A 27,853-nucleotide genomic window follows, 5' to 3' on the forward strand; every position below is an offset into this window, starting at 1 on the left:
AATGCAAAGAAGCAATCACCATGCAGATAAGGACGTAAAGTAGAGTCTAGCCTCAATTTTCGCTTAAAAACCTTTTGTGAATAGTTTGTGCGGTATTTATCGGTACATAAGTTACCTAAGTTTTAAGGTGCGGAAATTTTTTTTCTATATAAAAAAAACAAAAACGTGTACAGGTTGTGCGGTATTGAAATCGTAGCAACGAAGGAAAAGGCATATTCCTGGACAAATCTAGTGAAAGCAGAAAATGCCTATGTTGTTAGGTAGCTAGGTTTAGTTCACTTAGCCTAAATAATAATTAGTCATTGTATTTATGCTAATGAAACCTAACCTAACCTTGTAGGCATTCCTCGAAGAAATAATGAAAGGAACTGTGCGTAAACAATATGGACACGAACGAATGGGGAAATGCATTGCTTTTAGTAGCACGAAAAACATTTTTCATTGTATTTATGCTATTGGAACCCAACCTAACAGGCTTAACCTAACCTTGTAAGCATTCCTCGTCTGAAATAATGAAAGAAACTGTGCGTCTGTGGGTGGAATCCGGAGTGACAAATCAACTCGAATGCCGCAAAACGAAGGGTCTCACTTATCGCACAACACTTGAGCGCATAAACAATATGGACGCGAACAAATGGAGAAATGCATTGCTTTTAGTAGCAGGAAAAACATTTTTTACGTGCAATAATATAATAGTAATCGGAAAAGGAACACCGGAAAATGGAAGTAGAAGGTACGTACTTTCTGGGAATATAAATTTTGTTCGTCTATTTAGAGGAAAAAAGCAGCCCATGTTCTGCAGTGAGACAGGTAATTTTCAAGTTGTTTATTTCAACATAAATAACTTTTTTCGAGTCCAAACAGTGCTCATTACTTTAAGGAAGGTTCAAATTTCGTGTGACAATGATTTCCAAAATTCTGCGATAATTAGTCTTTGTGCTCGGAGAAATCATAAAACAATCGGAACTTTTACCGGTTCGATACCCAGTGGAGGCACATAGTTGTTCGTATCCCACTTTAAACTGTAGGTCCAGATTAGCCTTAATGTGCATGAAGTGGACTCAAAACACCAAATCAAATAAAAAATGGCAGTCGTGGGTCATTTTAAGAGAGGTATCCATTTACCACTCTGGTTTTTCCCAACCTCTTCGAGGTTTCCTGCTGGTTTCCCTAGCGATGCCCACCTCCCCCCATTGGTCCGTCAAGGTTCTGAATGTGTTTCGCCCTCTGGAGCTCTCAGTAGTTTGTGCCCCGGACATGCTCTTGGGTACATTTAGGGCACATTTTTAATCAGACACACATTATATAAACATTACCAATACATACAAAAAAAATCACAATAGATCAACAAGATATGTCATTGAAGTAATATATGCAACAAATGTTTTATTCCTAAGTGTACCTGTGCATCCCGATTATATAGTGGAACCACAAGCAAAACAACCTGGGCACACCCGCGACTCCTGTGCACCGTACTCCCACGAGGAGGGGAGGAGGAGAGTTGACCATGCTTCCTTATGGCCCGAGCTGAAGGGAAGAAGGGAAACCTGCACGGGGACTTGTCGGCCAAGGTTTTTTTCCTTGTGGTCGATCTATAGTAGAACATTCTACAGGATGAGGCAAAAGTCCTGTACCACCCTTTTAATTTGAAAACTGCTTGATGAAGGACGATGAAGCTTTGGATATGGGTAAAGGGGGTGGGTCCAGTATGCCTCATGGTGGCCATCTTGAATGTTGAAGTTTACATTGGGCATCCTATAAGATGTGCTCTAAGCATTGCCCATTCTGTGCCACACAAAATGCAAGAAGTTTCCATCAGTCCTCATGGACATGTAATAACACCGTAGGGTCCACAGAGTCGCACGCTTGCTGGACCTGGTGCTGGAAGATGTCGGAAATCATTGCTTTTGTCTTGATAAACCATGGCTTTAAGATGGCCCCAAAGGTAAAAGTTATAAGGTCCAGAGAACGGGGTTGACCACTCAGTGGATGTAGCTGCATTTGAATTTTATAGGGGTGCCACTTCTTCAAATGCAACATCTGGAGTATGGATCTCTGACTGACTCCTGCCACTGGCCCCAAATGTCAAGTTTTGGGCATTTCGGCCTCTTGACGAAGGGTGCCACGAATGCCATTGCTGCTTCCTCGTCGGCAGCGTCGGCCATCCACTATGTTCTCTGTCGTGCACGGATTCTATCTCTTTAAACTTCTGGATTACACACAACAGTGTGGTATGTGAGATGCCATCTCTCTCTGGATGTCTGGCGTCGAAATCCTCTGCGACGGCCCTTGCACTGCACTTATCACAACAGGTTCAATTCCTCCATGGAGGATTAACACCATGTTACATCACATGGAATGAATAATCTCACATTACACCAAATGTGAACTTTAACTGTCAAAATATCCTCACCAAATAAAGTTAGGGGAAAATAACTGCATATTGTTATTTCTGATAAAACTCACATCTTAAATGACGTGCCACATGACCCCCTTCCCATTTGAAAATCTGGAGGTAATTCTAATGGCATACTGTTCCCATCTCTTGTGCCCCCACTCCCATTATTCATTACTCACCCCATGTTAAAAATATGTAAATGAGTTTAGAAAGGGGTGGCAACCTAAAGTAAACTTGATAAAAGATAAAGACGGTGATTTTCTAGCTGACCCAAGCGATATTCTAAATAGATGGAAGAACTACTTTAATGACCTTTTAAATGTCCATGTAGGAGATAAATCAGAAGTAAATGAAGTCCACACAGCAGAACCTTTAGTTCCAGAACCTAACTTGACTGAAGTTAAAGATGCTATTAAAAGGCTAAAGAATAACAAAGCACCTGGCATTGATTTAATACCAGCTGAGTTAATTAAATATGGTGGAAATTCATTAATATGTCAAATTCATAAATTAATTTGTTTAATATGGAATAAAGAAGAAATCCCTCAACAGTGGAAAGAATCCATAATTGTTCCTGTATTTAAAAAAGGTGATAAAATGAACTGCAATAATTACCGTGGAATTTCTCTACTCTCAACAACATACAAAATATTGTCTAACATTCTTTTAACAAGACTAACCCCATATGCTAATGAAATTATAGGTGATTATCAATGTGGATTTAAACGTAACAGATCAACTTCAGATCAAATTTTTCACATCAGACACACACTTGAAAAAAAGTGGGAATATAATCAAAATGTCCCATCAGGTATTCATTGATTTCAAAAAAGCATATGATTCGGTCAAAAGAGATAAATTATATAATATATTAGTAGAGTTTGGAATACCTAAGAAGCTTGTTAGTATGATAAAAATATGCACCAGTGAAACAGAAAGTAAAATTCGTGTAAGTATTAATATGTCTGACAAATTTACAATTCATGATGGGTTAAAACAAGGAGATGCATTATCTCCATTGCTCTTTAATTTTGCCTTAGCATATGCTGTTAGGAAGGTAAAAGAAACTAAAGAAGGACTAAAATTAAATGGTGTGACTCAGTTGTTAGCATATGCAGATGATGTAGACTTACTAGGGGATGATGTGATTACAATTAAGAATAATGCTAAAATATTTTTCAAAACTGCTAAAGAGATAGGTTTGGAAGTTAACAAAGAGAAAACTAAATATATGCTTACAGGCCGAAACCAAGTGTTAGGTAATAATCAAAATCTAATTATTGATAACAACTCGTTTCAACCAGTTTCCAAATTCAAATACTTAGGAGTAATATTAACAAATTAAAATTATATTAAAGAGGAAATAAAAAGTAGGCTTAATTCAGGAAATGCATGTTACTTCCCTCTTCATAAACTTTTGTCTTCTCGTTTAATATCTAAGAAACTAAAAGTTAAAATATACAAAACAGTAATTTTGCCTGTAGTATTATATGTATGTGAAACTTGGTCCCTTACATTGAAAGAGGAACATAAATTGAGAGTATTTGAAAATAAGATCCTTAGGAAAATCTTTGGACCTAAAAGGGATGAGGAGACAGGTGAGTGGAGAAGGTTACATAATTTAGAACTACATAATTTGTATTCATGTCCAGATATTATTATAATAATTAAATCAAGAAGACTTAGGTGGGCAGGCCATGTGGCACGAATGGGAGAGGAAAGATGAGTTTATAGGATTCTTGTTGGGAAACCTGATGGTAAGAGACCTGTAGGAAGGCCAAGACGAAGATGGAGGGACAACGTTGAGATGGACCTAAGGGAAATCAGTAGAGATGGAAAGAGTATATAGAACTTGCTCAAGATAGGGAAAGATGGAAGGCCTGTGTTGCTGCAGCCATAAACCTTCGGGTTTAAGAAGGCTAGGGAGTTAGTTAGTTAGTTATGTTAAAAATATTGAGAGGATAAATTAGACTTTTTATTTTTCTCCGTGTATTTCATTTAATATTCCAGTTGTGTCATTTCTTTCTTTTGCAGTGACCTTTGAAACATGTATGGAAATCCCCATAGAAGATTTCTGCAATCCATGATGAGCCGTGGCATGGTTACCTGTGAAGAGGGAATGAAGATGATGGAAGACTTTTATAGTATTGAACAAAGTAAGTTATTTACATTGATGGATATGAATAGGCTATGTTGCTAGAAAGTATATGCTAAGGCTGGATGTGTCTTTTCACCATTGTCTGGACATTGTTACCCCTGTCAATGAACCGACAAAGTTGTGAACATTTTGTTATAAAAATCATCCCTCCAAGTATGTAATTAGAATCATAAAGAAGCTGTCATATTTTATTTTGTTCTTCGCAAAATCATGGTTAAATTAGCTCATAAATTTTGCTAGGATATTTTTTTGATAATGCAGTGGAACCTCGACTTTATATTTTTCAGGAGACTGTTAAGTGTGAAATATCATTATGCTTTTGTTTAGAATTTTGTTAAAATATGGAGGTGTTCATTATGGAAGCTGTATGTTAACCCCTTAAGTGTGGAATTTGTTGAAAAGTCGCTACTTGAAAATGCAGGTTTTTCGTCAAATTCAGTTGAACAAAATTTATTGAAATAATACACGAGGCGTATATATACGCCCTCCGCATTGTGCTCCTGTTTGTTTCAACTATATTCGATTTACTGTGGCGTATATAGTCACACAGACGTTTGGTGAGATAGTTCTAACTGTAGTAGAAACAAAAAATAGTAGCAAGAGAGGAAAAAGAAGAAGACAAAATGAAAGAAGAAGAGTGGAAAAATTTGTTACTTCTTTTTCTGCCTGGATTGTCTCTGTGTTCTCGACCTATGTATAGGACCGGTGGCAACCCACCATCATGAGGAAATTGGGCAGCTATGAGTGAGTAGTGTAACCCGGTCACGGATATCTGCTATAAGGGCTGGGGGTTTGACGTACTGACCCCACGTCACCCCATTATGGTTGAAGATTTCCACACCTCTAGGTAGCTTCAAGAGCTGTCGAGCCACAGGTTACAAGGCAAACACAAATTAATAGACACAATTGTGCTTGGTGTATAGTTAAGACTAATACAAATTAAGTTTACATAAAAATATATAAATATTCTATACACGAGAAATGACAAAATATAGGACCCAAAAAGCTTTTTGTACACCTGAAAATGCTATGTTTGCACACCAGTGGCAGCAATTAGGGAGGGCATTGCCCCCCCCCCCCCCCACACACACTATGGCCTTTAATGCTAAGCCTTGTCCATCAAGAAAAAGTAAACTGTCTTTACCCCCCAGTTTTGGCACCCACAGGGTGGCTACTCATGAGGAGATCCTTGAACTCCGGGAATTATTGGCACCGTAGTCCATATTCCGTAGACGTGAAAAATTGCAACTTTTATTAATCCAAATGCAATTGAATTTATACATATTTAGGCAAGTTTTTCATAGTATAGGTTTTATTTTTATCGAGGAAGGAAAAGAAAGCTGAGTGGAAAATTAAACAAAATTCTCTCAATCCGTTTACTTAATTAATGTCCTTTTGCAGAAAAATCTATCTGACAGACGGAATATTATTGCAAGACACGATATCTTGTAGTTGATTAGGTAAATTTGAGATTTAGATTCTTATGTAATTACCAATTTTTCGTAAATAGTATATCCCATAGCTTTTGTGACTTGTCTTTGTAGATGTACTTTGAGTCAGAGTATGTGAATGGCAAATGTAAACTCCGTGCCTTAAATTAAATATTTAAATATATATGTATACCATATAATTAAAATTTTTGGATACATTGATATCACACAGACCCTCAATATTGTTAATATATTTGTGTTGGCGGTGAGAGATCAAGGAAAAAGGAACAAAAAGAAACACAATTTTTGTACCCTTGAATTTTTAGAAAGTTCACCTTCTCCAGGAATTATGCTTGAATTTTATCATGATCCTAGATTGGCCACCCTGCACCCAATTTCCACTACTTTCGCACACTACTGCCCCCTAGCAGAGAAACGAGTTATAGCATCTGTGATGAAAGAAACTTGTACATTTCCACTACCTGTTGGCATGGTTTCATCTCTTGTATGTGGATTTGCTACTGCATGGCCAAACTTAGAAATCCTGGAGGCACTTATGAAACTCGTTGGTATTTTGGTTTGGGAAAGTTACAAGATGAAATGGTGCCTTTTAGAAATAAAAACATTTCATATGTATGCCATTTTTATAGTTTGTAATAAAATTAATTGGTAGTATTTATTTCATTTCAGATCCTCCTCAGAATGTAAATTTTGAATCATTCCTTCAAGAAATTAATGCCAAGATTCGACCTTTAAACATGGAAATCAAGCTTGGTTTTTGTGAATTAACGGGAAAGAGATTTTATGCTCTGATTGTAACAGCAAATAATGCTATAACAAGGTTAGTGTTGCTCATAGTTCATGCTTTATTAACTCTTTCTGTTCGTAAGTTAGACCTGGACCAACATTGATATTTTGCTATTCCACTTTTAAGTTGGACCTCATCAGACATGGTAATCTGTGCCTCTAAAGCTCATTTGTCGTACTGAGTCCAACTTCCAGGGCAAACAGCACACTGTCGGTACTAAATGAAACTAAATTCACATTTGACATCATTGAATATCTTCCCCCACCTGTGCAAATATGTATTATTTAGGTTTGAATTATGTTGCTTTGATCTAATTATTACGAAAAATGATGATCAGTATTTTGTTTGTAGTAATAGAAATATGTGACTCTATTTTTGTAAAAAAAAAAACTTGTTAAAAAATCCGCACTATATCCCCCTGAATATTTTGAAAGCTACCGTACCATGCTGAAATATGCAATATATTGAAGGTAAAAATATATGCTTCTTATTCATCCAAAACTCTGTAATAAAATTAAAGAAATATTTTAAAGGTATTTTTAATCATCAAACTGTATAGAATACAAGTCTATGTTGAAGATAAAGGATATTTTTACTTATCCAAACTCTACACTATATAGCCAAAAGTCACCAGACACCCAAGTAAACGTGATGGTAGTGCCATGGTCTGGGACTGTATTTCCTGGTTTGAGCTCAGGCCATAGTTTTGGTCAATGGCTTGGTTTGATGTTTTAAATCCACTTTGTGCACAGTAAGGCTAAAAGGGACTGGACCACTTTGTGCACAGTAAAGCTAATCGGGACTGGACCTACAGTTTAAAGTGGGATCCGAACCACTATGTGCCTCCACCAGGTATCGAACCCGGGAACCTTCGATTACAAGGCAACAACGCTACCACTGCACCATCGGAGAGGCCCTTTTGGTCAATTCCAACGTGAGGAGTGGTGTTTATGAGGACGTTTTAGACAATCTCTATCACCACGTTAATGCCCCTCCCCTGTCCATTGCATTGTGGTTTGAGGACAATCAGGTGGATGTGCTTAGCTGGCCCACTCAAAGCCCTGACTGCAACCCCATAGAACATCTTTGGAATGAACTGGAGCGTCGGTTGCCAGACCCACTTGACCGAAAACCACCTATGAAGTATTCATGAGGCTACAGGACGAGTGGGAAAAAAATCCACCAGCAATATAGCAGAACTTAGCGGAAAGCCTGCCACGAAGCGTAAATGCTGTAATAATAACAATGGGAGGTCTGACATGTTATTGGTTACCTGGCTGGTGTCTTTGGAATGAACAGCACTGGGTGTCCGGTGACTTTTGGCTGTATAGTGTATACTCACTAATAATTTTAAGTTAAGACTTGTAAGCAATAAAAATTATTGGTAATAAATAAAAACTTTAAAAATGCAGAAAACATTTCAAGTTATAAAAGGTAAAAAGGTAAAAAGGTAAAGTGTTCCCCTGTGCATAGCACCACGCCATGAAGGCGTATAGGGTGTGTGGGGGTAACGCCCCACACTTTCTTGATCCGGTCGTGAGTGGGAGTGAAGTGATCAGCATCACGCCCCTGACTGCCTTTACCCCCCAGAGTTTCCCCCAGGTACCCATGTTATTCGACGCTGGGTAGGCGCCGGGGCCGCTTCCACCGTTAGAAAAGTTCCCGAATTTGAACCGGCCGGGGATCGAACCCGGGGGTTATTTCAAGTTATATCATATGATATTCTCATGGTGAGTGGAAAGGATTAGGTGTGTTCAGTTGTTAAGTACCAGGTGGTTATAATTAAAGTGACGGTGTTCAGAGTGGTACAGCACGGGCTGTAATGAGAGTAGCAGTCTGAAACTTCGTAGATATGCTAATGAAGCAATGCGCTCGCGAATTATGAAAAAAAAAATAATAGTTCCAATTCTCGCCACCAGGGTAAAAAACGGCGCTGTAAGCAGTCAAAACGTGGAATTTTCCATAACTCTGACGTCAAAGTCGGTGAAATTGCCTAACCATTGTGTGAGCTCCCTGGTTGTTGTTGGTGACGCTTGTTGCTTTTTCCTTTAGTAATGTTCATGTAATTCGAATAGTGAAATTGTAGCGATATTTTATTACAAAGAGTATTGTTTTCTGCGATTTATAGTGTTTTTCCTGTAACTATACCAAGTTTTGACTGCTTACAGCGCCATTTTTTACCCTGGTGGCGAGAATTGGAACTATTTTTTTTGGCATAATTCGCGAGCGTATTGCTTCATTAGCATATCTACGAAGTTTCAGACTGCTACTCTCATTACAGCCCGTGCTATACCACTCTGAACACCGTCACTTTAATTATAACCACCTTGTATATTATACTCAGCGACACTTCATATTCAAAGGGTCACATTCTATATATATTATATGTGGAATTTGCATAACACGGGTAATTACATGTTTGAACACAACTCAATTATTCCTCATAGCTATCTAATTTTTAAACTAAATTGCACAAACTTTCTACCTCCTATAAAAAAGAAAACATCCACAATATAATTTTAGTTTCTTATCCAAATTTTGCCGAGCTCCATGGTGGAGTGGTTAGCTCAGCATGCTGATATGTTGGGTCCTGGGTTCGAATCCCAGCCTATGCATGGGTGTTCTTTGAGAGTGTCCCTTCATCATATCATCACTCGTCTTCACGATTAGTCTAAATTGGCAGAAAAGCTACGTAAAATAACCCAATTCAGACAATCCGTTATCCAAAAAAGCTTCAAGAGTTCGATACAATTTAAAATAATTCTGACATCACTGTTGAAGCAGTGTGCTCTTCGCACTCTCAGCTTTTCAAATTTCTAACTACTACTACTCAAATGTACTATTTAAAATGTTTCCAGGATGGGGAGGGTAGGTAAAAGTAAATACTTTTGAAGTGTAGGTGTACACAGTGTGTCCAGCTTAAAAGTAGAATAAAAGAAATATTAATAACTTGTAAGTTTATTAATATATTTTCGTACAGTTTTCTGTACGGTTCAAATCCGGGAACTTTTCTAACGGTGGAAGCGGCCCCGGCGCCTACCCAGCGTCGAATAACATGGGTACCTGGGGGAAACCCTGGGGGGTAAAGGCGGTCAGGGGCGTGATGCTGATCACATCACCCCCACTCACGACCGGATCAAGAAAGTGTGGGGCGTTACCCCCACACCCCCTATACGCCTTCATGGCGTGGTGCTAAGCACAGGGGAACACTTTACCTTTTTTTTTTTTTTACAGTTTTCTTCTACCTATAGAGTAACTCAAAAAGTTTTTTTACACACCTAATTTACCTTGGTATACAATGGCATGACAGATGTCAAGCTCTGCACATGTGTTGTACAGCATTAATGACATCGCATTCCAGATTGAGGCACAAATGTGATGTCGTAGATCAGGAAGCTCACGATCTCGTGTTTCGTACACTTGAGACTTTACGAAACCCCATAGAAAAAAATCCAACAAAGTTATGTCCGTAGTCCATACAATAGTAGTGCACTATTATGTTTGGAGCATTATTGAATGGATAACTTAAGGTGAGGAGATACAGTTATGCACCATGTGTGCATTTATTTGAATATCGTCGGAATGGGCAATGCTACTGAAGAGAAACGTGGGGGTACAAGAGAGGATGAATTTCTCCACATGTGGCAGGTTGAAGAGTTTTTCAAAGTTGATTATTAAGCTAGATACAACCTGTAAAATATATGACGAATAAGAGTTTTTGGAATCCCACGTATTCCTTATGGGGAATGAACTTCAACATCAAGTTACGACTATCAAATGGGAGTTTCGACTTTTCTGCTGGGCAATCACTTCTTCAACTGCCCCCTTCCCGTTGATATAATTTTCTATTCCATCGGAAGTTTGATATTCCCAAGATAACAAATCAAAAAATACTCCCATATGCCGAATGCACTTCTCCTTCCCTCCTGGCAGTGTTGCCAAATCTGGTGCACATAAAAGAGCTAAATTTCACCTTAAATGGAGTTAAAACTGACTTTCAAGAGCTAGGTTTACGAAGTCTGGATAAAGTGCTTCCTAGGGTAATGTTAGTTGTCAAAGGGGTGGGGTGCTGCTATTACCGTTAACTCTAAATTGATGACAATTTATTCTTAGTTTTCACCATCTAGATCCGGCAACATCACCCATCTCATGGTCGTACGAAATCGAAAATAAAGGATTCCCTGATAACAATATTATGCCAATTTCACGTCAACACGATGCTATAAAAAAAGTAGCTGGGAATGTAAGAGGGGGATGGGGCAACGCAGCCAGTATAACAATATCACGTCACGTGCAAAATGTATAATCATGGCAAAAGTTGGTCTATGTGGGCCGGAAGCAGTGGTGGTATCATAGTGAGGCATGGGGGCGAGTGCCCCAGTTCACAGCCAAACGAGTGCATGCAAGAGCCAGATCTGGCTCCAAGAGAACTAAGTTAAAAACACTGACTTGGACGGAAAAGCCGAGCGGAGACTGTCTCGCATGCCCTTAAAAGTCCATGCTGCCATTGAGACAGCATTCGCAGATGGCAGAGAATGGAGGCAATGATCGAAGGGAAGAGGGATTGCATTAAATAACAGGATTCGGAAGGATCCCTTGAGTGACACATAAAAGCTTGTTTGGTAAGTGTAAGTTTTTGACGAATACACAGTTGTTTGTTTTGTCTGGATTTTGCTGATACACCCTGTATGTATCATCTCCAAAGGCTGAACATTTGGAACCAGAAGGAATATGGCCCCTTATCCCCATCTATAAGTACCATCCCAACACTGGTACACACAGCTTTGTAAAGATGATTTATCAACAGCTAATCAACAAATAATGCCACCCCTACTTCTGTCACTAACACTTCGAAGTACACTAATTTATTTTAGACATCACTGGTGGGAAAGTGGATTTTTGTAGTTTTTTTGCAAAAAGAGTAATTTCCAGTTTTGGAATGACCTTGATTCAAGATGGCAATAAATATAGATTACTTTTGACATGGAGAATAAAAAAGTACAAACTTGGAAATGAAAGATTGCATTAAAATTACTATAAAAGTTTACTAGAGGAATCTAAATCAAATTATATGAATAATCCCTATGGGGGAAAAAGCATGCAATGTTACCATATTGGGTATTGGGTTAAAACAAGGAGATGCATTATCTCCATTGCTCTTTAATTTTGCCTTAGAATATGCTGTTAGGAAGGTAAACGAAACTAAAGAAGAACTAAAATTAAATGGTGTGACTCAGTTGTTAGCATATGCAGATGATGTAGACTTACTGGGGGATGATGTGAATACAATTAAGAATAATGCTAAAATATTTTTCAAAACTGCTAAAGAGATAGGTTTGGAAGTTAACAAAGAGAAAACTAAATATATGCTTACAAGCCGAAACCAAGTGTTAGGTAATAATCAAAATCTAATTATTGATAACAACTCGTTTGAACCAGTTTCCAAATTCAAATACTTAGGAGTAATATTAACAAACGAAAATTATATTAAAGAGGAAATAAAAAGTAGGCTTAATTCAGGAAATGCATGTTACTTCTCTCTTCATAAATTTTTGTCTTCTCGTTTAATATCTAAGAAACTATAAGTTAAAATATACAAAACAGTAATTTTGCCTGTAGTATTATATGGGTGTGAAACTTGGTCCCTTACATTGAAAGAGGAACATAAATTGAGAGTATTTGAAAATAGGATCCTTAGGAAAATATTTGGACCTGAAAGGGATGAGGAGACAGGTGAGTGGAGAAGGTTACATAATTTAGAACTACATAATTTGTATTCATGTCCAGACATTATTAGAATAATGAAATCAAGAAGACTTAGGTGGGCAGGCCATGTGGCACGAATGGGAGAGGAAAGAGGAGTTTACAGGATTCTTGTTGGGAAACCTGATGGTAAGAGACCTGTAGGAAGGCCAAGACGAAGATGGAGGGACAACGTCGAGATGGACCTAAGGGAAATCGGTAGGGATGGAAAAGAGTATATAGATCTTGCTCAAGATAGGGAAAGATGGAAGGCCTGTGTTGCTGCAGCCATAAACCTTCAGGTTTAAGAAGGCTAGAGACTTAGTTAGTTAGTTGTTACCATATAACTGCTAAAACTGTGTGTGCTGCTGTTGGATGAGTGCCTCCCCTCCATATGCAAGTACTTTGCAAAATTTCATTCAAAAACTTTATTCAGGAAGATTTGCTCCACTTCTGCAGAAAAAGAAATTCTCTTCCCAAATTAAGATATCCAATAATTTTATGATAGGTGTATGCCCATATCAGGTCCATGAGTCTCAAGCTGGAATAGCCACACATTAATGAAAAATTGAGTGACGTTATGAAAGTTACTGAGAGCATTATTCAGAGTGAACAACAATATTTTTCCCGTGTATGTTTCTTGCATGCGTCCAGTTTCCTCCCCTAAATTGATTTTCCTGTCTTTAGTCATCAGATCTTTAGATGTTATTTCCGATTTATCTAGAGATATACGAGGGCTGAGCCATAAGTCATGGCAACTATATTTTTCGTTAAAGAATGGTATCACAATATGATCATATTGTCTCGGAGAACATGCCACCCGTAGTATGATAGCAGTGTGATGAACGTTATTGTACAGATGCAGTGGTAATTCATTGTTGAGTCTACCACGATTCCATAGCATTAACAGCACTCGTGAATCAAAATAGCCGTTCTTTGGTAGAGAAATTCCAGAGAATGCCGCAGGGAGCTAGGGTAGACTGTGGAGAAGAGTATCCTAATGTATTATGCTCCTCCTCTTGTGTTCTTGTAATGCTAACATATGCTTTCTGACTTATAAACACACGTGGCACGATGCTATCTTTAAGAATGTTTTGCTCTCTTTCCTATCCTACACCTGGTACAGATGATCTGCATTGTTCATACATTCCACAACACAATACACTGCCCCTGGTTTCTGTGTTGTCCCGCATTCTCGAAAGAAAGAAAAAAAGTCATCATGACTTATGCTCCAACCCTCGTATATTCAACAAGTTGTGTTTCATTGGTGTTTTTATCTGATATTCATAATTTTCATGTGCTTCACTTGTTCTTACCAAATAAGTTTGGATACCATTTTTGGGGTAATATTTGTCCACAAAAGACTGTGTTTATTTGCATATGCTTAATTTCTTGTTATTTATAGGGCATCTATAGCTTACGCAGCCAATGAATTGGAGCTATTTAAGAAGATAATTGAGGAAATTGCCACGTCAGAGGATGGACACATTTCAACAACAGCCTGCCTTAATCTTTGCAGTAGACTCCCAAAAGATATGAGTAAATCAGAAGCACAGAAGGTGATGGCAAAGTTTGCCCAGGATAAATGGCTTATTCAGGTAAGATGCAACAATTAAAGGTTTCTTCACTATTATTGATGTTTGCTTTCTGCATTTCACTAAAAGAAATTAACATGTTGCATGTTGTACATATAACCTTTGTCAGAAATGTTCCAGTAATGATGTACATGGAGGGAGCTTCCTGGGGAAGATGGTTGACCAATCGAGTACCGTGTCTGCTGTGTCCATGCTGCTGGTTGACTGTTGCTAGCCAAGCCGGGCCCTGTTCGAGCCCCGTTGTAACGAACCCGTCTCATCACAAATTGTACGAGTTGCCCCCTCTATTTTTATGACCTTTTAAGAATCTAAGAAATTGAGAATGAGTTCCACCTCTATTTTGGAAAACTTACTTTAGGAATATACTTTTAATAGTTTATTTCTTCTCCACCCTTTTTCGCTAGCATCGCAGACCCTATATAATAGCAAAAGCTTGGCTGGCAAGTTAGTTAGGTCTCCGCCTGCGGGCGAGAGAAGGTGTGCTCCACTTCTGCGAGAGACCAAACACCAGAAAGGGAGAAGGACTCTGCTTTCGGGTGAGAGGAGGTGCTCTCCGCTCCGGCGGGACACCAAGCACCTCAAAGGAGACTCACTCTGCCATATCCAGCGAGAGACCAAGAGTAGTAAGGGCTCCACCTTCGGATGAGAGAAGCTGAGCTCCGTCTCCGGACGAGAGACAACAGATTGGAGGCTGTCCACTGGTCAGAGAATCCGCTCCATCTTCGGATGAGAGAAGTTACGCTCTGTCTTAGGATGAGAGAAGTGAACTTGGCACTGCCAAGAACACACTCTACCCTCAGGTGAGAGAGTGACTAATCAGCTTTCCTTTACTTCCCCCCCCCATCCTCCAACCGCGAGGTAGAAATTTATGCTCTAATAGGAATATTATTTTAGGAGATAGATTAGTAACTGGTTTAATATGTAAACGTTAGGTCCCTATGTATCAAGGTAAATTGAGAACGGACTAAGTTTATCCATTGTATTTCTGTGTCTAAAGTCCTGTTACCTTAATTTAAACTCATAACCTCTCTGTATTAGTCTAAGTTTTCTTTCTGAACTTTGTTGTTGAATAAAATTTTATATGTTAAAGTCAATCCTGTGTATCGCTCTGGTCAAGCCTTTGGCTACCTTTTTTAACTGGCAACATTCACCCGAACCCTGAGAGCAATTTAGAGTCTCATGACACCGCTGGAGGAAAAGGTTATCATTATGGGTAATCTTGAAACGACGGTAGTGAGAGAGATCTATCTCTGCCTCTGCCGAAGTGGGGCAAGAACGTTTCACCGTGTTGCAATGAAAATTATCTTTTTACCCATGAAGGGCTGTTGCTTCTTTGATGATGCAGTCCAAGTAGTTTTATAATTTGGCTATAATTTCTGTGTTGGAAATTCTTAATGAAGCTTTGGTGTTCTTTGCAGTGCTGTTATATTGTTCTCCCTGTCAGCCCAATGTATGCTTTCCCACATTTCCAGATAATACGGTAAACTCCTGGTGTTTTAAGTCCTAAATTGTCCTTCGGGTTCTGTAGTATGCTTCTGATCTTCGGTGGTGGTTTGTGAATGGTTTTTATATTGTGTTTCCTGAGAATTCAGCTTGTAATTCTGGAGAGATTTCCAATGGCTATCTTCTGGTTGCTTTGTCCAGGTTCCCTGGAGTGTGAATTCCCTGGTGTGTCTTTGTTCCCTGATGTGTCCGGATTTCCTGGTGTGTCCAGAAATATTGTTAATGAAATGTGATTTTCGAGTTTCATACGAACTGGAACCTGCTGAAAATTCTGTCTACTTCAAGTTGTAATAAAAATAATTTGTTAATCAGGATGAATGACAATTTTTATTTACAGCCAATATGTTAAGCTTGACACACTACATACAACATTACATGTAATAATGAAGATAATATTTCATTTGTGGTTTCTCTACTGTACATGTACAGCAAGTCTACTGAAGATGTTTAGTAGGAAACCATTGAATTTCAGTAGATTTCCAAGAACACGATAGAGTACAATTGATAACAGTAGATTGTGTCTACTGAAGACAGTAGAAATTTCCAGCTAATTGGGACTGGGTCTAGTCTAAAATGGAATTGGTATCAAACCAGCAAAGAAGAATCTGAACCATTACAATAACTAACGAAAATTGAGTTCAAGGTTCACCAATTACAAGTGTCAATGATTATTAGATACATTTTCGAAAATCTTTTCATGCCTTGAACTTGGCCCAACTTCTAATTGATTACTGCTACATTTGTACATATTAATTTGATTCCTGACTAAATGCACATGCTACAAAGACATAAAAGATACGCCTACGTGTTATGTTCTTTTTGCAGAACAATTTTAATGTCCCATGTTGTAGTGTTTGGATTTCTCCGCAGACAGTCATTCATTTACTGTTGCCAAGGAATACCACCACCACTTGGCAAACAAAAAACACATTATTTACTAGCAGCTATCCTCACATATAGCAGCTTGGAGATAAGTGCTAAAAGCACCAAACCTGACGTACCTAACCTACTCATATATGCATCTAATGGCAGAAACATACCAAACTTAACCAGCCTAACCTATTCACATGTTTAATGTATTTATGCGTGTATAATGTGCACCCTGGTTTTTGGTGGGGAAAAGTGACTTTTTGTAGAAGAAATTAATCAACACACACCCCAGCCTTCCTTGTGCATATGGCATTCCCAAAACTCATAAACCGGGAACTCCTCTGAGAATCAACCCAGTTCACCTGATCAAATGCCTCCTCCAGAAACTGACCGCTCACAATGACAAACTTACCTACTGTCTAAAGAACAGCCTTGAAGCAAAACAAAATTGTCACCTTCTTCGTCAAAGCCAACAACTGTAAACTAGCCAGCATAGATATGTGGATATGTACTCCTCTATTCCAATCAGCCTTGCACTTGACTCAACCAGAACATGACTCCTCAGCAATGGCACGCCCCCATTTGTAACTGATGAAATCTACAACCTCCTACAAGCCTGCCTCACTCACAACTATTTCCAGTTCGAAGACGGTTTCTTCCACAAGACAGGAGGCCTAGCGAAGGGCAACCTTTTCTGCACCCCTATCTAATATTGTACTGCATGTGACAGAGAAGTCAATACTCACCCAACCAGAGTTTGCACATATAAGATACAGAAGAGGACCTAAACCATCTTCTAACTGCCCTCAACAACATACATCCTAACATAAATTTCACTGTTGAAAGGGAAGAAAATGGCCGCCTCAACTTTCTCAACCTAAGCATCCAACGACAACAAGACAAATTCATCATGTCCGTATACAGGACACCAGGTTCGGGCACCCAGTACGTCCATGCCAAATCCAACTACCCAGCAAAATGGAAAGCTGGAGTATGGATAAACTTCTACAGAAGAGCCTTCACACACAGCTGCACAGAATACGACCTCCATGATGAAATAGCATGCATAACGGAAATAGGACTAAACAACGGTTACACCGAACGCCAGCTATCCATGTGGTGTGCAAAAGCAGAAGCCCAGCTCCGACACCCGCGAGGCAGAGAAAACACAAACCCAAATAGATCGCTTTTCAATACCACCCCACTACATCTGGCAAATTTGCCAAGGCCCTCAAACCTATATCCCAAATCGGAAGAGCACTAACCAATTTCAAGAACTACTACGTACTCGCAAAACGTAAGTTTTTAATATATTTTAATATTATAATTGTGAGTAATTTGCACAACTTTCATCATGAATACGTACCAAACTTCCATCCCCAGGTGTCTACAAGGTCACATGCCAATGCCCCAACACCTACATTGGCAGAACCATCCGCGCTGTCCAAGAACAGATTAATGAACTCATAAAAGATGCTAAAAAAGACACACCAAAAATCAGGCCTTTCTCAACACCTCCACTCCACTAACCACACCATCTCCTTCATATCCATACTTAGCCAACCAGCTCTGTCAAAGAAACCCATTCTATCATCCAACAGAAACCAGCACTGAACCTGGACAATGGGCAGGCACACCCGACTTGGCACCCCATCCTCAAAAAGATCACCGACCAGAAAAAGAAAAGATGCGGTGCACATACTCGACCCCCTCCAGCCATGTGGGGACCAGGAACTGCACTACCACCACTAGCATGGCCCAGCCCCCAACCACCACCCGGCAACGCCACCTGACAACTGGAAGCAGACGACACAAACCAGGATACACACTCCAGCGCTGCCTAACGGGAGAAATTGCAACTGCCGCCACCCGGGAACAAACAAAGTAGTGATGCGGTACTATCTCCACTTCAGACGCCGTACCCTTTTGTGAATGAAGACAGTGGATCTTCGTACTTAATAGGATTCAACCATTAAATTGTACAACGCGTAAGAGTGAAATTTCTAAATTTTAAAATTACATTACAAAGTGAAAAATCGTGGTAAATGACCCTTAAACTTTTATACGTGGTTTTGCTCATTTCCTCTTTACTTTTTCAAAAAGAACTTCAAAATATACTTTTTCCATGACTAATGTAACATTTATAAGAGGCACATTCAAGACCCTCAAGCTAGCAATTAGCAGCACAAGATTTCTTCCATTAAGGCATTTACACACTCCATGTATGTCATATTATTTTGCCAGTAATACATTTTAATTATTATTTTCTTTTTCCTTATCTTTTCTTTCATCCAAAGTACCATAAAAATCAGAACATTCCTTCATTTTGTGATGAGTTTATTTCAATTGCATTGCACATTAGTGTCACCATCTTGAATGGAATACTATTGCCATATTCAGAAACTGCAGAATTTAAGCTTTAAAATGATATATAACATGATAGGGTTCTGTAAACATGAAAAATCAATGCCAGTGTCTCAAAATAATGGAATGACCCTGTACGGTTTAATGTTAACTGTCTGAATTATTCCCTACATAATACTCACCACAGTTTTTTGTGGCAAAAATTTTGGAAAAAAGTGTGCATTATACATGAGCAAATACTGTATTTCTGCTATCAGATGCATACACATGTAGGTTTGGTGCTTTTAGCATGTATCTCCAAGCTGCTATAGCAGTTGTTAGCTGCTCATGTATTATCTATGTGTAAAACAACCACTCGCATCACATTTGCTTACCCTTCAATTAACTGAAATTTCATCCAATGAGAATGCCAAGAAATGCTGAGAAGTTACACACATCATCATTCGATACATTACAGAATATACCATGTATATTGGCTTAGTAATCACACAATAATGAAAGAACCATATGGGATTCATCATCATCATCCTTCACCGTTTCCTGCCTCTGACTGGGTCGGCATAGAATACAAGACTACATTCCTTTCTTTCCACTGTGTTCCAATCTTGTTTTCTTCTGCTAACGTTCTCCTCTATCTGTTCTTTTCACTGTCATCTTGGTTTTCCCCTTGGCCTTATTTCCGCTCATTGTGCACTGTAAGCTCTTACTGGCAATCTTTCTGCATCAATATCAATATGTTTATTCATCATTAAGCATTACAATAATGGCCTCCCCGATGGCGCAGTGGTAGCGTCGTCGCCTTGTAATCAAGGGGTCCCGGGTTCGATACCCGGTGGAGGCACAAGTGGTTCGGATCCCACTTTAAACTGTAGGTCCAGTCCCGATTAGCCTTACTGTGCATAAAATGGACTTAAAACAACAAATCAATCAATCAATCAAGCATTACAATAATGCAATAGATGTCATCATTGGTACAAATATAAAACATAATACAAGAATAGTATAAACATACAACTATTAGACATACCTAATACAAGAATAGTACGAGGGCCACTATTTATATTTTGAGCCTTGGCAACACTGATTGAAGTTAGGCGCGATTTGACGTTTGCACGGAATCGTCTGGCATTATTGACCATAACGTACTTCAAATGTTTTGTCAATAGCTTGATTTGTGTTGTTTATGTTGCCTTGGAGATTGCGCGACAACAATAAAATGGAATTAACTCGTGAACATTTTCGTGCGATGATTTTTTACGATTTTCGACGTGGATTATCAAGACAAGAGTGCATCGATCAACTTACTTCCACATTTGGTGATGAAGCCCCATCCTTTGCCACTGTAAAACGCTGGTATAACGAATTTAATCGCGGCCGCCATTCGCTCACCGACGAGATTCGCAAAGGTCGTCCAAAATCAGTTGTTGTTCAAGAAAACATTGATGCTGTGCGAAACCTAATACTGCAAGATCGTCATGTGACATACTGTGAGATTGAGGCAACCATAGGCATTAGTTCCACCAGCATATATAAAATATTACATGATCATTTAGCTGTGAGAAAGGTATGTTCTCGTTGGATCCCACACAATTTGACAAAAATTCAAAAAGACGCTCGCGTCAATTGGTGCAAACAAATGCTCAATAAATACAATCGTGGTGCTTCAAAAGACGTATATAAGAGTGTAACAGGTGACGAATCATGGACATATGCGCTCGAAGCACATCGAAACAAATGGTGGCCTGTTTTTTTCGTGAAAACTAGTCATGTGGCAACTGTGCCTTTAGAGGAACGTAGAATGGTCAACTCTGAATGGTACACAACAATTTGTTTGCCAGAGGTCTTTGGTCAAATACGGAAAACAAACAAACGCCATCGGATCATTCTTCATCAAGACAATGCCAGCTGTCACACATCTCGTCTAACAACCGACTTTATGAACAGTCAAAAAATCGAATTGACGGGTCATCCACCATACAGTCCTGATTTGGCACCCACTGACTTCTTATTGTTCCCGAATGTCAAGAATAAATTGCGTGGACTACGATTTTCGTCGGCGGAAGATGCCGTTGATGCGTTCGAAAACCATATTATGGAGGTGTCTCAAGAAGACTGGAAAAACTGCTTTGACAAATGGTTCGAACGAATGCAAAACTGTATTGACCATAAAGAAGAATACTTTGAAAAACAATAAAGCAGTTTTCAATGCCAAATTCCTGTTTTTTAACTGTTAGGCTCAAAATATAAATAGTGACCCTCGTATAAGCATACAAATATAAGACGTAATACAAGAATAGCATGTGTCCGAACCATCTCATCTGTGCCTATTCCTGCTCTTCTAATTTCCTCATTCCAACTATCAAGCTGTGTCTGTACTTCTTTAAATCCCACATGGGATTATAAAATAAAAATAAAAATGCTTTGTCCATGTATTCTTTATGTTATTTATTGATTGATTGTTCAAGTTGGTTTATTTAGCTTGACTCTTCCGCCACTTTTGGCTATTCATGAAGATGAGGATGAGGGATGATATGATGATACTCACAATAACATCCATTCGAACCCTGAACTCTACATTGTAGCATACTTTGCTTACTTGTTTAGTTTTACCCTAGAACGCTTTGGTGCATGTTATGTTTTTGTGCAACAAATTAATCTGTAAAAAATCATGTTCAAATACAATTTTCTCTCGTGTATTAACTATTTTAAAAGTTATATGATTTTACAGTAATTGCTACTCAAATTTTTAACCATTAAAAAACAAGTAGCATTACATAATTAAAAATCATCGCATGAATGCGCTGATGGGTTGCCAGTAGAGGAAATAGTGTTTTTTGTATATAATAGTGATACCCCTAATGTTTTGCATGCGTGGAAAAACCAATGCTCCCTCAGCTGAACCAAAAATGCTTACCTTCATTGATTTTACAAGGTGGCGCAAAAGTCATCACCTGATTTTCTTAGCCTATAGTTTGGGTTTTAAATTAAACAAAGTAGGTTTTTTTGTGTTATTTATTGATACTTGTAAGTTTTATGTCCTCAATTGTTAAAGATAACATCCAATAAATGACCACCATTTGAATTGATGCAAATTTGGTGTTGGAAAGAATCTTCCGGGAAATGTTTTCAATTTCACATAAACCAATGACTTCAAATATCAGGATGTCGAATGGTGTGTGGTGTAGGCGCTGGACGATGGGGAAAATGTTGTCTAAATTCTCGTTGTGTCAAGATTACAGATAGATTAGTCCTTAAAAATATTGTCACATTTTTTCCACATTCTTGTGGTGTATACTTATTCATTTTCGCACACAATAAATTTCGTGAGTATCTTCTATTTAACCCTTCAAGCCGGGAGTTAAATACCCATCAGCCACTGCGAGAGGCGGTAATTTTAAATCACCAAAACAGCAATTTTCTCATAATGTCACAAAATTGAACATATCTTAAAAACCATTTGCTCAATTACAATGAAATTTTCAGGACTTGTAAACCAAACTTCACTCTACATAAAAATGTATAAATAATGACATTTATGCTATAATAACAAAAATAATAATAAAAATAAAAATTTACGTGTTGCGCTTACAAAGTTCTCCTTCTGTCTTGTGTTCTTGTTAGTTTAGAAGTGCAACGTTGTGTTTTACAGTTTAAAACATTTTTCGAAACATAGTCCTACTTCACAATCTGAACACCAATAAATACTTTTGAACTAAACCCATAAGCATAAATATTCCCAGAAGAAGATATATTTCTTGCATGGTAACTGGTTGCCATTTGCGCATTCGTGAACGTGGTTTCAATGTGCATGGTTGAATATAAGTGTTCGCATATAAGTTAGTTTCTCTGACAATGAGTTCTACAACTTCTTTGTCAAATAATAACAAAAAGGCATCAAGGACATTATTGACTGCTTTTCGGGGACCACAAAATCCACAAAACGTAAGTTTATTTGCTTTGAAAGAGTCGTCAACTTCTTTCCAGTTCCAGGTTACATTCGATTACGCAACAGGTGAGGATGTATTGCCATCTAATTCGCTTTCACTATCACTGACACTATCTACTTCCTGTTCTGCATAGTTTACTTCACTTATGAATAAATTGAACCTTCACTGTCACTTTCCTCTAAAAGCGCACAAATTTCGTCCGCTTCGATGCCCTTTATCCGCTCTTGCGATGCCATTTCTCAGATTTTTTTTTACGTAATGAAGTGATGCAATCTCACGTAATTTCATGTAATTGGAAGGAAAACCAACAGATGGCAGCACATTGCAGTCTACTTTTGAGTTACATGCATTTTCGTTTATGTGTGAAAACAACAGATGGCAGAACATGCATCATTTCGTCACTACTACACGGGACGTATACGTGTACGTCGAACCGCCTCTAGAAGCACTATGAGGGTCCGTACACGTGTACGTTGAACAGGCCTGAGGGGTTAACTGACAAAACACTGCTGATATAAACAACAAGATGTCAAAATAAAGGTCAGTTCAAATAGGGTGATGACTTTTGTGCCACCTTTTACATACTTTTACTTTGTCCCGTCATCACTGCTTTAATAGCTATTATCACAAAATTGCATTGATAAGTCAATTTTTATCTTCCTCATAGGTTATATTAAGAATACTTTGTTCATAAATATTTTAACTGTGCAATGCTGAAGATTGAAGCAAGTTTTTATGATTCTGTGGAAGGCTCAAAAATTAGGTTTTGTTTTATTAGGTTGCCAGTGGCGCAATGGCTGGTTCAGGATGGCTACTCACCACGAATTCCTTGGAATTCTGTGTGCATTATTGACTCCGGGAATTATGCGTGATTTTTTTTTCCGTAGGTGAAAAAAACTGCAACTTTTATTAATGCAAATCTCATTGAATTTATAAATGCCCTGAGGCAAGTTTTTTAGTTTAGTTTATCGAGGATGGACAGTGTCCTTTGCAGAACGATCTATCTGACAGACTAAGATTATTGCAAGACAATGTATCTTGAAGTTGATCAGTTAAATTTGAGTTTAAAATCCTTATTCAATTAAGAATTTTTCGTAGGTTAGTATATTTCATGTGTAACATTTGTGACTTGTGTTTGTAGATGTATTAGGTTAGTCAAAAAGTAAATGCAATGTTTTTCTTTTCTTCCGTATGTTGGCTGTACAGCTTTCTGCGCTCGCAAGCCGATAGATAGTATCGTTGTCTTTGTCTGTGGCAGGTTACAGCGTCATCACTTCAGTTCGCTCTGCAGTGTTGCCAAGTAAACATGGCTGCGCCACTGCCTGTGTGCACCACAGAAGAACAGCGTCTGTTTTGTGGTCTGAAGGTGTATCAGGAGCTGAAATCCATAGAAGACTTTCAGCACAATTCGGTGACATTGATTTACCGCTGCAAAGTGTTTACCAGTGGATTGAAAAGTTCAAAAGCGGTCGAACAAGTGTGAAGGACGAGGAAAGAGCAGGTCGTCCGGCCAGATCCACTACTGATGACAACATTGAGCAATTTGTGAGCTGGTTTTGAATAACCGACGAGTGACTGTTGATTAAGTGGCAAACCATATGCACGTTAGTCATAGTTCTGAATGAGAAATTACCCATAACAGGCTCAACTTTCATAAAGTCTGTGCGAGATGGGTCCCTAAAGGACTCACTGACGAGAACAAGCGAAATCATGTGAGAATCTGTCAGCAATTATTGGACAGACATGCTAACGAAGGTGAAGGCTTTCTGAAACGAATCATCACTGGAGATGAAACATGGATCCATCACTTCGAACCTGAGAGCAAACGCCAGAGCATGGAATGGAAACACCCTGAATCTCCAGTGAAAAAAAAGTCAAGCGTCAACACTCTGCAGGAAAAGTGATGCTCACACTTTTTTGGGACTCAGAAGGGGTAATTATGAAACATTATGTCGAAAAGGGGACAACAATAAACAGTGAACGATACGGTGATATGCTTTCGAACAAGTTGAAGCCTGCAATTCGAAGCAAACGACGAGGTCGATTGTTGGAAGGAATTATTTTGTTGCATGACAACGAGCGTCCTCATACCGCCGCCAACACCGCTCAAACTCTTCGGAATCTGGGCTTCGAGGTGTTAGAGCATCCTGCATACAGTCCCGATCTAGCTCCGTCGGATTGCCATCTGTTCGGTCCACTTATAGATGCTTTAAGAGGCCGTCGATTCGACACAGATCAACAGGTGAAGGAAGCGGTGCATACGTGGCTTGCTGCTCAACCAAAAACCTTTTTTTTCTCAGGGTATCGGAAAGCTTGTGGAACGTTTGACCAAGTGTATTGAAGTGCAGGGGGACTATGTTGGAAAATGATATCGTTGTAAGTTTTCTATTGTTGCTGTGAAAAATTTTAAAAAATGATTGCATTTACTTTTTGACTGACCTATATATATCGAGTCTGAGTATGTGAAATGGCAAATGTAAACTCTGCTCCTTGCGAGGGACCTAAAGGCAATTTTGCACTAACTTTTCGATAATATGTGGCAGCACCATTTCTCATGGCAACCGAGTGCCATGTTGCCAGATCTATGCATGAATCAAGGGTAGGTACTGTTTGTCTAGAAAGTTTATGCTTGGTTGATGGTGACGTTGCAAGCAAACTCCAAATATTAAACATTTTAAGGTCATGTGTGTGACTGAACACACCAGTACCACGTCAAGTTTTTTTTTTACTAAGATATTCTCTTTCTCGGGGTTTAGCTGATGGCCTAGGACATTTTAATGAAAATCAATGAGCATAACAAAAGTATTTTCTACAAAATGATAATTCATTTTTAGTCTCTGTACTCAACAACTTAACATAATATTTGAACTACCTGAATCATAACTAAGCATGCGCTGGTTCAACTCCAATCCTTGTACAAGTTTACGAAACACTTAAAATCCACTTTGCACAACAAACCAAAGAATATCGAATATTTTCTTCATCTTCACTGCAAAGATGTTTTCATGGTGGCTGATACAGGATTTGAACTGAGAAGTTTTATGTCCAATACACTTCCCAAGTCCAAATCCCGTACCATGCCTTGCATTCATTCTCTTGAGTCGATGAAATCTCAAGGAAGCCAGAATGAACTTTGAACTGGAGAAAAATAAAAAAAATACAGCTTACATATGGTTATGAACACGTAATCATAAAAACAAACAATATATCTTTATAAGTGTTTGTGTGTTAGTGTCAGTTAAGTGTACTGTTTTGTACTAACAGATAATATGTACTCTATGTGCACTATGCCATAAATATGCTTTATAAATTAAGTAAATGCTTGATAAATTTATGGATGGAAAAATAGAAATAAACAACATCACAATGATTGTACATAACAACTGGTAAAAATATATAGGATGAGTGGTGCTTGTATTGTGAACATTGTGAATTTATGATTTTGTACGATTTAACAACCTTAAGTATCAGTGATTTCATTCCTGCCCTCAAGTAAGGTTTTCACTATTTGTACCGTTCTGTTTTCCTTTTGTCACATTACAGTCATAGACACCGTAAGCACATGTTTTCCGCCAATTATGTATGTGCTGCTTCTTCCCATCAATCTGTCTTCAAGCACGTTCATTGATTAATTTTTTGATTTGTTGTTTTTTACTTCACCTTTGTGCCACTTTTTGGCTAATCACGAAGATCGGGATAATCAGCGTAGGCAGCGTTATTTTTTAATTTTTTTTTCTGATATTCTTTATAGTTCCCGTGAGAACCAGCCAGACACTTCTTTCATAGAATTTTCGTTGAGGGTATGCATTTGTTGAATATGTCATACACTATTTCATAAAATTTGCCAATGAGCATCCCAATTCACAGCTCTCATAAAACTAAGAATGCGGATTTTTAAAAATGAATAAAGTTATAATTACCCGTCTGAAGTTAGTTTTTTCTGATAGATTTAAATTCATTTAATGCATATATCTTCTTGATGACTGTCTTCCGGAATGAGAGGATCAGATTTCCCTTGTCACTACTATTAACATTACATACTTAATTTAATGTTCGTTCGTTATCATTTTTTATGTCATTGAAGTTATATAGTTGGTAGTGACATGAAATGGTTCAATTTTGTCAAATTTCATTTGAGAATAAGAGATTGTGCTGTGCCCCTGTTATCTGAGGTAAAAAGGTAAAAGGTAAAGTGTTCCCCTGTGCATAGCACCACGCCATGAAGGCGTATAGGGGGTGTGGGGGTAACGCCCCACACTTTCTTGATCCGGTCGTGAGTGGGGGTGATGTGATCAGCATCACGCCCCTGACTGCCTTTACCCCCCAGGGTTTCCCCCAGGTACCCATGTTATTCGACGCTGGGTGGGCGCCGGGGCCGCTTTCACCGTTAGAAAAGTTCCCGGATTTGAACCGGCCGGGGATCGAACCCGGGACCTTGAGCATGGTAGTCAGACGCGTTACCGACTGAGCCACCGCAGCCACACCCTGTTATCTGAGAGAAATTATAATCTACTATGATAATAAGGGAGGACTCCTGTGATTTGATGGCTTGATAAAAGGAACTGGACACAAGTTGACTAGTATTTTGGGGGAAATAGACCACACAAATGTACATATTTGTTTCGCAAATTTTTACTAACAACTAATTTATCAGAGGGTCAATTACTTAAGTTTCTTATTTCAAGAGCTCCAAGTATCCTATTCACAAAAAAATTGTACATCACAATCTGATTGAAACAAAATACACAGTGTCTGACACATTTCAATTATTAATAAGTTGGAAGCTAATGTGTGGGAATGATCGATAGATAAACTCAAAAAGTTTTATGTTTTCTATTAGTACTCCTTTTGTCACACGGAGAATGTCAACACGATAATGGATTTCTTCTCAGTTTCGGGTCAGCCATCCACGGTGGCTATTGAATAGTTTGTTTTGGATTTCAGTGTCGACATTGCCTGGTTTGTCTTAGTGTCAACATGTAAATTCCACTAAGATTTGGTACACACAGGAGATGTACTATATGTAGTAATTTCATCG

The 27,853-nt window shown here is 38.5% G+C and overlaps 1 protein-coding gene across 1 annotated transcript in view; it reads left to right on the forward strand.

Annotated features, from left to right (window-relative positions):
* Nse1 (SMC5-SMC6 complex component Non-SMC element 1) overlaps positions 1-27,853 on the forward strand; it is a 37,562-nt gene that overhangs the window by 1,702 nt on the left and 8,007 nt on the right. The window contains exons 2-4 of the mRNA XM_083112949.1: positions 4,433-4,554; positions 6,677-6,827; positions 13,942-14,134. Coding sequence (XP_082969075.1) covers positions 4,446-4,554; positions 6,677-6,827; positions 13,942-14,134 — 453 coding nt within the window. The 5' untranslated portion in view covers positions 4,433-4,445. The remainder of the gene's footprint in view (positions 1-4,432; positions 4,555-6,676; positions 6,828-13,941; positions 14,135-27,853) is intronic.

The sequence above is a fragment of the Lepisma saccharinum genome, chromosome 27 (assembly GCF_977018435.1).
Source record: "Lepisma saccharinum chromosome 27, izLepSacc3.1, whole genome shotgun sequence".
NCBI classification, from domain to species: domain Eukaryota; kingdom Metazoa; phylum Arthropoda; class Insecta; order Zygentoma; family Lepismatidae; genus Lepisma; species Lepisma saccharinum.